The following is a 13432-nucleotide window of genomic DNA, read 5'->3' as shown; positions in this document are numbered from 1 at the left end:
TTTGTTATGCCCTTGCAAATTGTTTTAACCTTCACTACTGCTAAACTCTCCATAAAAGTTACAGAAGTGACAATTTATTAATATTCGTTTTTGAACTCGAAACAATTGAAAACTCATTTCATTAAAACAGAAACAACACAAATATAGTCTTGCTCTATAAAATCTGGCCCAATAATTGTGCATGTGAGTTTAGTAGCTAGGAGAAGATTTGTATGCTTTAAGGCAAAAAGACCACCTACTTCTACCCACGCAGTTGAAAGAAACACGCTTTTTTAGTGGTGTAACCTACCTTAGCTAGACTGGATGTTAACATGTTAACTTTGTCCGTTATAACAGCAACATCTTTATTAGCCTGTTCAACATACGCATTTTGAAGTTGGATATATCTTTCAGAATCTGATGTCATGTCTGGAATACTTCCTCGTAATGGCAGAGCACCTGAATAAAAAAAGAAGACAAGGAATGATGTGCCAAGTCTGCCAACATTTCCCTGAAAATTCAGTTCGCAAATGTCATTATGATGTGTACTGTAGAATGAAAACTGTCTGTTCTGATACATGTGCTAGTGTTCGATTATACAAGATGCCAGAATGCAAAGTGTAATGAACAAAAAAAAAAGATGGCTGGGAACAAAAACAAGAGGTTCATGGGCCACAATGCTCACCTGAATTAATGCTCATACACAGATATAGCACACACACACACAAACAACAGCTCAACAATGTCATTTGTGTAAGAATATCTTAACATGTCTTAGGATGTTTTCATTATCATTTTTGAAAAACTTCAAGAGAGCTCATGTTAATACTTTTGTATGCAAACCCTATTGAATAGCACATGTTCACTCATGAGAATCTTCCATAATTCAAACATATCTCAAGGTGTTGATCTCCAGTTCTTGCTTTGTTTTTATTTTTGGCAATGTACAATTATTTAGTTGTTGTAAGTGTTGGAGAGATTCTTAAAGTCTAACAACAGGTAATCTTTGGATTTACACAAAAGGACAACTCTGGCCCATGGGGTCATGATTCTTAAAATTCTTCACTATTCTACATTTATATAATCTTGTTTTTTATGTAAACCTTTATTGTCCCTCATAGTGGTCCCAACCTTTGCTCGAAGTAGTGTGCAGCAGAACTTTTAATATTACATATAAGTGGATGTTTTATAAATAACATTTTAACAAAACTGTAACATTACTGTATCCCCTGTGATTCTTGATAAAATCTGTAGAAATTTGTGACTTTAAAGTTACCTTACTGTGGCCACAGGCGATATGATCTGCATAAACTTACACTAAAAGGGAATCATTGTCAATAAACTTACACTAAAAGGGAATCATTGCCAATCAATTTGTAAAATTGCAGCTTGGTAGTCCATTGAAGATTTCTTAATGTACTTCCATAAAATTATTATCAATGTAGCTCCAGTGGGTCAAAGTTTGGACAAAATCAAATTCACATTACATGATGCTTGCATATTGCATTTTAGGGCTCACAGTGGGTGTGACCGGTTGACAGGGGATGCTTACTCCTCCTAGGCACCTGATCCCACCTCTGGTGTGTCCAGGAGTCCGTGTTTACCCAACTCTCTATTTTGTATTGCTTATAGGAGTTACGAGATTGATCACTGGTTGTTATCTTCACCTTTCATTTGATGTAACCTCATGGTTCTTGGAAGATTTTCTCAGGGACATCTCCTCTATATTCATACATACCAATTCAAACCCCTATTGTGGTGTCATCCTGGCCTTGGAGTATTAAGGGTCAAACAACTTCATAAGGTTGCTTACATATCAATTTGACAAGTTATAACCTTGTCATTCTTGAGAAGAAGATTTTAAGGATATTTCCTATATATTCATAAGCAAACTTTAAACCTCTATTGTAGTCATACACTGCTCCCTTGGGTCACACAAACTTTGAGTCTACAATACATGAAGAAGCATATCATAGTGAGAATTTGCAGGTTTCAATGGGGTTCTTGGGGAGATTTTATACGATTTGTAAAACTTCAAATCCCTGGGTTCAAGGTTTGAACAACTAGAGTCTTCTCAAAATAAGAAAGCTTTCATACATATTTTGACAAATCTGCTTTCAATAATGGTTCATGAGGGGAATTTTTAATCAGCATCAAACCACCTTATTTTGACTCTTCCCTAATCATCTCTCCATGGAAGGAGGCACAGTCCTTCATTTAAACAAATCTCAATCTTCTGAACACAGAAACACTTTGGGCTAAGTTTGGTTGAAATTGGCAAACATAGAGGTATCTTGAGAAAAAGTCGAAAATGTGAAAAGTCAACAATGACAACAACAACAGACAAAGGAAAAACTTTGATCAGAAGAGCTCACTTGAGCCATTGATTTGTGTGAGCTACATGTAATTAAAGCTGAATTTCAGTGAAATGGACTGCATAGGTGTCAGATTACAGTGTTTACTGTATTTTCATTGCAGGCAAAGCATTCACTGTGTGACATATCTTCAGAGGATACCGTCCCACTTCCTTTCACATTCAGATTTCTTGAACAAATATTGTAAATAACATTACTCTTTAGGAACAGTCATATCTCAACATTAAAAAAATGATTATTTCAAATTACCCTTTCCTTCATTTTCAACAAACTCCCTCACAGCTCTTAGTAAAATCCAAAATGGTTTGCTCTGCAAAAGATGGGTCATATGATCATGAATTATGAGTCACTTGTCTCATCCTCAATTCATATAAGCAGAAAACACAAACATGTATGCATAAAGTTATTTTCAAAATTCCAATTCAATTACTTTACCTCTGAAGTAAGATTCATTGCACTTGGATCATTAAATAATTTTTCCACTACACTAGGAATCTGTAAAACAATACAAAATGCTCTAGTGCTCTCTTTGATATCTAAAGTAAACCATAAATAAGCAACACATACACCATATCAAACTACAGAAGCCTGCTATTTCAAATTAAACAAATGGGCTTCCATATGTATCAAACACTTTTCCACATTACTTTTGTTGGAACCAAAGCCATGTTGACACTTTTTACTGCTTCATCAAAGTTTTCCTCGTCTTCTGGGACACCATCTGCATTTTTCCTCGTGCCTGGATCAGATCAAAATGCAACATTTTGAGGTATTTATACTTTGAGCAAGCTTAAATATTTACATTTAATTTTGGTAATAAATAACAAATGGAATCTCATACATATATATTTACAGTGGACATTTAATTTTGGTTATATATGTTGATGATCCATATAGATGTTACATTTTATCTTGGTTATAAATAACAATCAATAAACCACATATTTACTGTTCTGTACACAATTCTAACTGTGGTTATTTAATTTTAGTTATAAATAACAATAATCTACATATTTACTGTTCCGTACACAACTTTACATTTCGAACACAGCTGCACATGAATGTATTCATTTTCTAAGTAAAACTTGAGCATTCCAAGGAACATGTGTCACTTATTATGACATCATTAAACATGGTATACATCAAATGATTCTCACAAAAAGAAGACACATGCTAAATAATTACAAACTTCTGGGGAGTGACCGAAGGACGATGGATGAACCGGTGTTGAGGGGTATATGTATTCAATGACCCTCACACAAGAAATACGATGCTAAATATTGAAGTTCAATTTCTCACAATATGTTCTAACTAAGGAAAACAAACAACAAGTAATACACATGTTAGCTATCAAAGCCCCATCTCTTACAGTTTTAATGTTCTAGAATGTGACAGACAAACAGACAACAGAACAAGTAATCCCTATATGTTAGTAGGATTCACAGCTGACACAATAAATTAAAGAGTCCTTTCTGCTTGATTTACATTCTATCATCATTACCTTCCCTTATCATTTGCTTTAACTGGTTTTTCTCTTTATAGTTCTGTGGTGGTAAACCATCATGCTGAAAAACAGAACCAGGCTTCATAATGGTGTTCAGAGACGTGATTAATCTCCTAAATCTGCTCACATAATGGTGTTCACATTCATGTGATTAATCTCCTGAATCTGCTCACATAATGGTGTTCAGATACGTGATTAATCTCCTAAATCTGCTCACTTAATGGTGTTCACATTCATGTGATTAATCTCCTGAATCTGCTCACATAATGGTGTTCAGATACGTGATTAATCTCCTGAATCTGTTCACATAATGGTGTTCAGATACGTGATTAATCTCCTGAATCTGCTCACTTAATGGTGTTCAGATACATGATTAATCTCCTAAATCTGCTCACATAATGGTGTTCACATTCATGTGATTAATCTCCTAAATCTGCTCATATAATGGTGTTCAGATACGTGATTAATCTCCTAAATCTGCTCACATAATGGTGTTCACATTCATGTGATTAATTTCCTAAATCTGCTCACATAATGGTGTTCACATTCATGTGATTAATCTCCTAAATCTGCTCACATAATGGTGTTCAGATACGTGATTAATCTCCTAAATCTGCTCACTTAATGATGTTCACATTCATGTGATTAATTTCCTGAATCTGCTCCAAGGTTCCCAATTTTCAGCATCCAAAAAATGTCTCAAACCAAGCTCGTTATAATTTTGATAGCATGCGTCAGTGATTAACTGACCAGCAGCTTGCATGGTACAGTACATGGCAAAAATATCAGCCACAAGCAGTAGATAATTTATTTTTGAATGTGCTCTGAGATTTGCTCTTTAAAAAATTACACATTTAAAGGAATTTATCAGTAGACTTAACATTACCCCAATAGTCACAACGGGGCTATAAATATAAGGAAGCACACATGCCCGTGTCATAATTTCTAATCTTTAAATACTACCAGTTCAATGCTGTTGTATGAATGGTTTGTGATCTTTGTCAATATAGTTGATGGTTTTGATTATGAAGATTGATGGTTCTGATTGTGAAGACAAAGAAAAATTATGCACTTGATCTCTAATATTTTCAGTATTATGGTTGTACTTGAAGGATAAAATTCACATTGGAGGGTGATGCTAATATACAGAAATGCATGAAGATCCAACAAAGAATATTCTTCACCATTTATGCCAGCAATATTTTTTGAATTAAATGTATACACCTATCACAATGTAGTAAATAATACGTTATATTGTTTTGAAAATATAGCTTCGAACTAAGGGGCGGGATCAAAAGTTCAATGTCTGACAAAAAACTAAATTCACATAGTTTTCAACAAGATCCCCTCCCCCCTTTAAAACAAAATATGATGAATGTTGAAACTAATCGATTAACAATTAAAAATTAACATACAATTATAAATTAATTATACACTGTATACCTTTTCTACTGTTTATTCTCACATGAAAGTGGACTATTAATTGTTCATTAGAATGTAAAATTATCATGTAGTTTTTAACAGTCGCTCGTCTTTTTTCTTTTTCCACTAAAGTGTAATCGGTTGGATGACAGAAACTTACGGGAGATTTTATCCCCCTCCACCTAACTATTTGAATTTAGATTTTTATCCATCTTTTGATCTTGCCCCTAAGTCATATCAATTTATGAAATCAAAATAGACTTACAATGATACTATATAGTGTAGAAACAATTATAAACCTTTATAAAGTAAAACTTTTCCTTATTTTCTACTTAAAATTTAAAAAAAAGATTGAAAATGGCTCTTTCTATCGTTACATGCTGAAGAAATATCAACACAAAATATCTAAAGGATATTACTCCCAATCTCCAGTATTTTGGAGGTCAATCTGATTAAAATAAGATCTTTGATCCGCTCCGTTATTGTTATATCGCTACACAAAGCTTTGTGTGGCGACATAACAATAACGGAGCGGATCAAAGATTTCCAGCACTGTAAACAATTTTAAACACTATATTCATATATATTATTAAACATTATATATATATATATATATATATATATATATATGTGAAGTTAGCAGATTTGTCTCCCTTGGAGTGTATGTAAATGTGCAATAACTAGTACTTATTGTAACGGGGACCGTTACATATGTTCCCCAAACATTCCCCCATTTAGTAAGTGGTGACATTTATATCAGTACAAGTTGTTTTGACCATTGCAAACTGTGTAGCATGTGAATATATATCTTTTAACGTTCAGTCCATTCCATACTAGTTCAAATCAGTTATAAAGATCTGAGAGTTTTGTGCACGTACGTGCTTGCACGTGCATATAAATAATTCGACCATCTCGATACATTACAAGTCTTACCATATGAGTACAAGAGAAGTTTCACAATTGTTCAATGAAAAACGAGAAATTAACGGCAACTCAAAACTGCAAAGACCGAAATCAATGCACGTGCATACACGTGCGCGTGAGTACGACACAGCAATTTTGTTGATGCTAATCAATAGACATTTGAACAATATACTTACTATATGAATTTGATATCGATTGCTTCACTCATAAGAAAGTTATTGGGATTTCAAAATCGTCCAATCAGAATTAAGTGCACGTGCATGCGCATGCAGGGAAGTGATTTTGAGACTATTAATAAATTGAGAGGCCTAAAACATACCTGCAACCTAATTTTCAAACCTATTCATTGCAATCTCAAAATGTTATAGACCAATACTTAAATTTAGACGTCAAAAGTTACAATGCACGCGCATTCACGCGCACGCCATTTTGATAATGGAAAATTTGTTGACACCATTTCATAGACATTCATATCATAGATCCTCAGGGTAAATTTGAATTCATTTCAGTTTTTAATTCAATAGTTATGACCATTTTAGTACCCGAAAAATGAAAGAAAAGCTATGCACGTGCATACACGGGCACGTGAGCATGACTCAGCATCAATGTTGATGTCATTCAATAGACATTTGATAGATATACTTACAGTATAAATTTCATATTGTTTCCATCATTTATAAGAAAGTTATGGCGATTTGAAAATCGTCCAATCAGAATTTAGCACACGTGCATGCACGTGCCGGATGGTAATTATGACTGTACACTTTTGTTAAGAATATCAAGATACATATACAATACAAGTTTGAAAAGATTTTGACAAAAAACAAAAAAGTTATGGTCATTGAATTAATTGAATATTCAAATGTCAATGCACGTACGTGCGCATGCGCGTTTTCAATTTTTGAAACTTAGATTTGTAGATATTTATAATCTTTACCTATCCTGTAATTATCATCAAATTGTCTTAATTTTCATGAAAGTTATCAACGGTTTTGTATTATCCAATCAAATTGAAGCACACGTGCATGCGCGTGCAAAATTGAAATTTTGACGATGCCAAACGGTTAAGGGTCTCAAGTTATACCTGCAATATAAATATCAAACGATTTCATTGAAAAATAAAAAAGATAAACGCATTCCAAAGTTTGTAAACAAAAAATCCAATGCACGTGCATGCACATGCATGCATTTTCAGACAAAATGACGTTCGTTCCGCACATCTACAAAGAGTATTCTATCATCCTAAAAAGGTTTCGTCTTGATCCCTTCAGTAGTTTCTGAGAACACTCGTGGACAAAAAAGGGTGACAAGAATAAAGAAAGAATAATAATAATAACGAGCTATAACTGTGTTGGGATGCCAACACAAACGTCTCCGAACACCTCCCCATGTCAGAAATGGTTTTTGATGCCAGATATGCACTCAGGATCCTCAAAAAACCCTAGAAAGTAAGTTTGGTTGAAATCCGACGGAATTGATTTTTGGCCGCCATTTTCTTCAATGGCGGCCATTTTGAAACATTCGAAAATAGATTGGAAGGAAATACTGATGCTAGAAATGAACTGTGGACCCTCCATTTACTCCAGAAACCAAATGTTGTAGAGATTTTAATATTTTTAAATATTTTGGTATATGGCGGCCATTTTGAAAATGGCGGCTCAAAAATTTTTTTTGAGGGTGGGAATGAACTCGGGGTCACCAAATTACCCTAGAAATAAAATTTGGTTGAAATCCGACAACCTTGATTTTTTGACGTTTTTGGCCGCCATTTTGAAACGGCGGCCATTTTGAAAGTTGATTGCACCCCTCCTCATGACCCCCTATCAGCTCACAAAGTTTGAAGTGGATCTGTCGAAAGACTTTCATAAAATCTAGCGGACAAATTTCTCTGGAAAGAAGCTGAGGAATAAAAAGAAGAAGAAGAAGAAAATAAGAATAATAAGAAACGGAGCAAAAACAATATGTCTCCGACACTTTGTGTTCGGAGACATAATAATAATAATAAGAAACAGAGTAAAACCAATATGTTCCCAAAATTTGTTTGGGGAACATAATAATAATAAGAAACAGAGTAAAACCAATATGTTCCCAAACTTTGTTTGGGGAACATAATTACAAATTAAATTCTGACCTGGTTTTTCCACTCCTGGAGATATTTATAGATTAGAACTAACCACGGGGTGTGTGAATGATCCTGCAAAACAGAAGAGTATTGCAAAATTTAAAAAAAGTTCATTAAGCCTTAACACATTTGATACACATGTAGTTGTAATTCATGGTGCTATAATTCCTAGAGGTGATAATACAAGAAGTTGCTTATGAATCTCAAAAACTAAAATGCAAAGCAAACATGGAAATCTCCAAGGATTCAAAATCTTTTTTTTTTCAGGACATGAAGTCAGGTTCCAAGTGAGAAATATACAGGTCTAAACTGTATGTTGTGAATTTCAAAATTTATAATACTGTAATCTGATTGAAGCTTCCCATCTCTTTACAACATTCATGTACATGTTTAAATAAACACAATATGCACTTCCATGATATTACAAACAATATTATTAATTTTAATCTAAAATCGAACTTACTGTGTTTCTAATTACATAGCCCAAATCTGAATCAACAAGTCCCAGACTCTGGGCTTAAATTCCCATGAATAAGAGAAAATTATTATCACACTTTACATAACCTCCTCTGAAATAAACACCATCAAATAAGCCTGTTACTTAGATTTTTCTGTACAGCTTACTTTTTTGTCCATGGTCTCCAAATGAAGACTATCACAGTATTTGATAAGGGCAGGGAAAGGTCGATCAAGTCGGAGGTCTTCATGGGCATTGTCAGGGTGTGACTCTATCACTGTCAGATAAAAATACACATTAACTGCACATATGTAGTATGTAGAAGAGGTCCTCAAGTGTCCAGTTCTAAATAGAGCTACACATATATAGGAAGAGGTCCTCAAGTGTCCAATTCAAAATAGAGCTACACATATGTAGGAAGAGGTCCTCAAATATCCAGTTCTATATAGAGCTACACATATGTAGTATGTAGAAGAGGTCCTCAAATGTCCAGTTCTAAATAGAGCTACACATATGTAGTATGTAGAAGAGGTCCTCAAGTGTCCAGTTCAAAATAGAGCTACACATATGTAGGAAGAGGTCCTCAAATATCCAGTTCTATATAGAGATACACATATGTAGGAAGAGGTCCTCAAGTGTCCAGTTCTAAAAAGAGCTACATTTCAATAATACAAACCAGAATTTACAGATTTTAGCATACAGTGTACTCTAGCAGTCATATAATTATGATAAATCAATGTTTTCTAAATCAATGTTCATTCAACAGAAATTTAAATTCATTCCACTGTACATCTTACCCGTGTGCTCTTTGATAACAAGTCGCACGTGTCCAATAAAGCCATAGGAACGACACACAAGTAGGGGAACAGACTGTTGCCATAAAACATCTGCTAACTGTAGAAGTGTCCTAGTGAGAGATTTATAAAAACAAGCTAGAAAAATAATAGATCATCTTTTCTACTGTGAATATCTTTTATTCAACCAACCTACAATTTGTACACAGTACTGATAGATACTGCCATTTTATCAACTTAACAAGGCCTATTTCATTGATTAATAAATACTTTTTCAAGTATTTTTAAATATGGAATAGCAACTTCTTACAAATGCAACATTACTAAATAAAGTTTAAAGCTTACTTAGATGAATTATAAATCACAAATACATAAAGCAAAATAGCATACCTTTCTGAAAGACCAGTTGCAACAACAATTGTGAATTTCTTGAAGAAGTCTGGATTATTTTGAAGTAAAGTTTCTGGAAACTAAACATGTTAAAGTATATAGCCATTATTGAAATATGTGTATCATTCTTTCATTGGCAAACTTTACTTTAATAGAAAAAATTGTGCTTTTAATTTTGTCTTAATTTTGTATCTCATTACAGATATACAAACCTCATCCTCATAATCTCCACTGACATCCTCATTCAATTCATTCAGAAGCTCTGTAGCAATTTTGGCTCTAGACTAATTTAAAAAACATGTATTGACAAGATATCTTCAAAAATTTTTTTGCACGGGAATAATAAAAACAACAACCTAAAGATATGAGAATTCTGCTGTAAATGATGTTGTTACAGGGGCATTAGCTGTGAACTAGGATGTAAAAACTGTTCAAATTCTGAACTGTGATTAAAATGCTGGAGTGTGTTAAAAAAATGAAGAGAAATCAATCTGATAGTGTAAAAAGGTGAATTTTATGAAAATTATAAAAACTTTCTCTGCAACTATTTACTTCCATACAATAATGTGTCGCCGTTGTTTCAGTATGAACAAAAGAAATTATAACAACATGTATGATATGATATGTCAGTGGTGACTTTAATGCAAAGCCAATTTAGTCACTTTGGCAAATATAACTTTGGCAGCTAATGCCCCTTTAAAACATAGGAGCAAAATTTTATATATACCTCTCCAATGCTTTCTTGTGACAAGAAAAAACTGAAATATAAAACCACACAGTACAGGTATCAATAAAATAGGTTCTTTTTTTTCAATTCTAATAAAATTAAACTGCAACACCTGAACTTAAACTAAACCAGAACAAAATCAAAGATTGATACTATAAGTTTCCTTAAGACTTTAGTACTGATGTAAAACCTACTCATTTCTTTTGCTAATGTCTCTAAAGTTTAAAAAAAATCAAATAATTTTTTTTTATCTGAAAATAGTATGTTGAAAGAATGTACAAGGTGTTAAACATTGTTACATACTTATTTCCAACATCTTCTCCTTTCACTTTATTTCCATCAACTATTGTAAATGATCCTATACCTGGAGAAAGAACTCAGTGTGATTTAAAAGGGCTTGATATACATTATACATTGATAGAGAATACAATGTCACACTTTACACACAAATAGCATTGTCATTTTATCATGCAGAGCTTACAGATCATTGGTAGTTTTGGATCACTTTTAGATATTATACCTCAATTAATGAAGGAAATCAGATATCACACATGGTGAACAACATCTATGCAAAACCACTATGTCGATGCTAAAGTATTTATTACAGTCACTAAAAATTAAAGTAATTAAGAACATTATATCCATATCTTCTTCCTGCACAACGGTAAGAGCAAGGAAGAAAAATTCAAGATCAGAAAGCAGGAAGAAAGTTGTTTAGAGTACTACAGTGGAAAGTAGTTTAAATAATTTGTGTCTGTTGAAACATCTGTTTGTTTTTTAATGTGTAAGAAACATTGCTGAATGCTCACTTTTTACATTTATCTTTATGTGCAAAAATATGGTAAGCTGACATTTCACATGAACATTTTTGAAAGTCATCAATTCAATTGCAAGGACTAATAATTAAGTGAATAATGAATAATCCCATCATGACTATGGTATAGAGTGATCAGCACAAATAATGATGGATCCCATAAATTACTTTTAAATAATCTTGAAATGTTAAGATGGTGCTGTTACAATCAAGTTCCCAGGAAAGGTACATTACTTAAAGTCGTTATACAAGGAAATCTAAATGTGATCCATTTTGCAGGGCTTGAAGATACCTTTTTATGTCATTATTCCAGCCGGACTGATGGGGTATAATTTTAACCAGTGCACAGAAAAATTTACCAGTCCAACAGAGTTTTCCAAAAATAATTAAACATATTTCGTTGATGTTTAAAATGAAATTTAACTCAATATGCCTCAGACAATATTGTAGCACTTAAATGTGGGATTTATATTTATGAATCAGATTCATCTGGTATCTACAAATCGAAGCATGCCAAATATGTGTATAAAATTTCAAGTATATTTTCCAAAATGATGCTTTAAAAATTAACCAGTCCCATTGGACTGACTAAAACAAATGTATGTCAGTCCTCCAGACTTTTAACCAGTCACAGACTGACAGGCATATGTTAAATTTTGAGCCCTGTTTTGATGAATTATAAAACTTCAAAAATGATGTCCATTGTGACCAGGCATTTGGAGAATTCAAATGTTGGGTCATGAACCATATTAACAATTTTGAAAGTTGTCAACTAGTGAACTATGCATAACCACTGCACAAGAACACTTTCTCTATTAAACAGGTTGGGAACACTTTCCCTGTAGCAAGATATTCTCGCTAAAATGTGATTATCTCTCTTTAGCGAGAGAGTAAACATTACCATAAACAAGTGTTTTGACGTCTTTATTGAAAATAATGGCAAATTCTGTGCAACACACACTCAACATGACACAAACTGTTTCTATGAAATTGACATTATAGTCAAGAAATTGCACATCAAAGTTGCTGCATAAGAGGGAAGCAGTGTGAAATCCAATACACATCGTGAATGTTTTTGTTTTGATTAATGTATTTGCAGAAGTATCAGACATTTTAGCACTTTTTCTTCTTTTCACGTGAAACACAAACTGACAAAGAGATGTACTCCACGGGTGTTTTTCTCGGTTGTATGGGATATATTTACTTTTGTTAGAAAGGGATAATCGCATTTTAGCGAGAATATCTCGCTACAGCGGAAGTGTTCCCAACCTGTTAAAGGTGATGATGTACTTTTATCATGTAATATGTCCCACATTCTAATGGCAACCACTGTAATAGCATTTTCTGTTTTGGAAGAAATGTTTTTCCTAAAAGACAACATATATGGACTGCTCCATAAACATTTATTTTATGACTGAAAGTGTGGTAACCTGAGCTTTGCACACGCAGAACGCAAATTCGACAGCAAGTTCTTGGAACACCTTTTAAACGTTAAGATATCATTTAGAGCAAAATGTGTAATTGCTTAGATGAGAAAAACAAGGGAGTCACCTGGAAGAATTAGGTTTTTGATGATTTCAGTTCCAGTTGCCGTGACATTCACCAAGCAAACACGAGCTTGTTCCAGTAACGTTTGTCCATGGTCACCCCACAATCTGACATATATACCAAAAAATAGGATATCTAAGAGATTGTGAACAATGTAGACATGTAATATCAACAAGATACTGTATTTTTTGATTTAAATAAAATAAAATAATCACAAACCTAAGCTGTCGGTCGTATTTATTATTTTTATCAAGTCCACTTCTTCCTTTTGCTGCCATTTTGGATTTCCTAATAATGAAACCGGCACCGATCAGCTCAGCATATTCCGTTACTCGACGGACTAATCGTTTTTATAGTGCCAAAAAAAATAAGCATT

The 13432-nt window shown here is 33.4% G+C and overlaps 1 protein-coding gene across 2 annotated transcripts in view; it reads right to left on the bottom strand.

Moving 5' to 3' along the window:
* LOC125648660 (NEDD8-activating enzyme E1 regulatory subunit-like) overlaps nt 1-13432 on the bottom strand; it is a 26802-nt gene extending 13370 nt beyond the window's left edge. For both annotated transcript variants that reach the window (XM_048875677.2, XM_048875680.2), the window contains exons 1-14: nt 13276-13432; nt 13060-13163; nt 10998-11058; nt 10695-10725; nt 10180-10251; nt 9968-10047; nt 9581-9690; nt 8951-9060; nt 8336-8398; nt 3856-3919; nt 3002-3093; nt 2790-2849; nt 2604-2664; nt 290-438 (exon numbers count right to left, since the gene is read on the bottom strand). In XM_048875677.2, coding sequence (XP_048731634.1) covers nt 290-438; nt 2604-2664; nt 2790-2849; nt 3002-3093; nt 3856-3919; nt 8336-8398; nt 8951-9060; nt 9581-9690; nt 9968-10047; nt 10180-10251; nt 10695-10725; nt 10998-11058; nt 13060-13163; nt 13276-13334 — 1116 coding nt within the window. In that variant the 5' untranslated portion in view covers nt 13335-13432. The remainder of the gene's footprint in view (nt 1-289; nt 439-2603; nt 2665-2789; nt 2850-3001; nt 3094-3855; nt 3920-8335; nt 8399-8950; nt 9061-9580; nt 9691-9967; nt 10048-10179; nt 10252-10694; nt 10726-10997; nt 11059-13059; nt 13164-13275) is intronic.

The sequence above is a fragment of the Ostrea edulis genome, chromosome 1 (assembly GCF_947568905.1).
Source record: "Ostrea edulis chromosome 1, xbOstEdul1.1, whole genome shotgun sequence".
Taxonomy (NCBI): Eukaryota; Metazoa; Mollusca; class Bivalvia; order Ostreida; family Ostreidae; genus Ostrea; species Ostrea edulis.
This window is presented reverse-complemented; position numbering and strand designations above follow the sequence as displayed.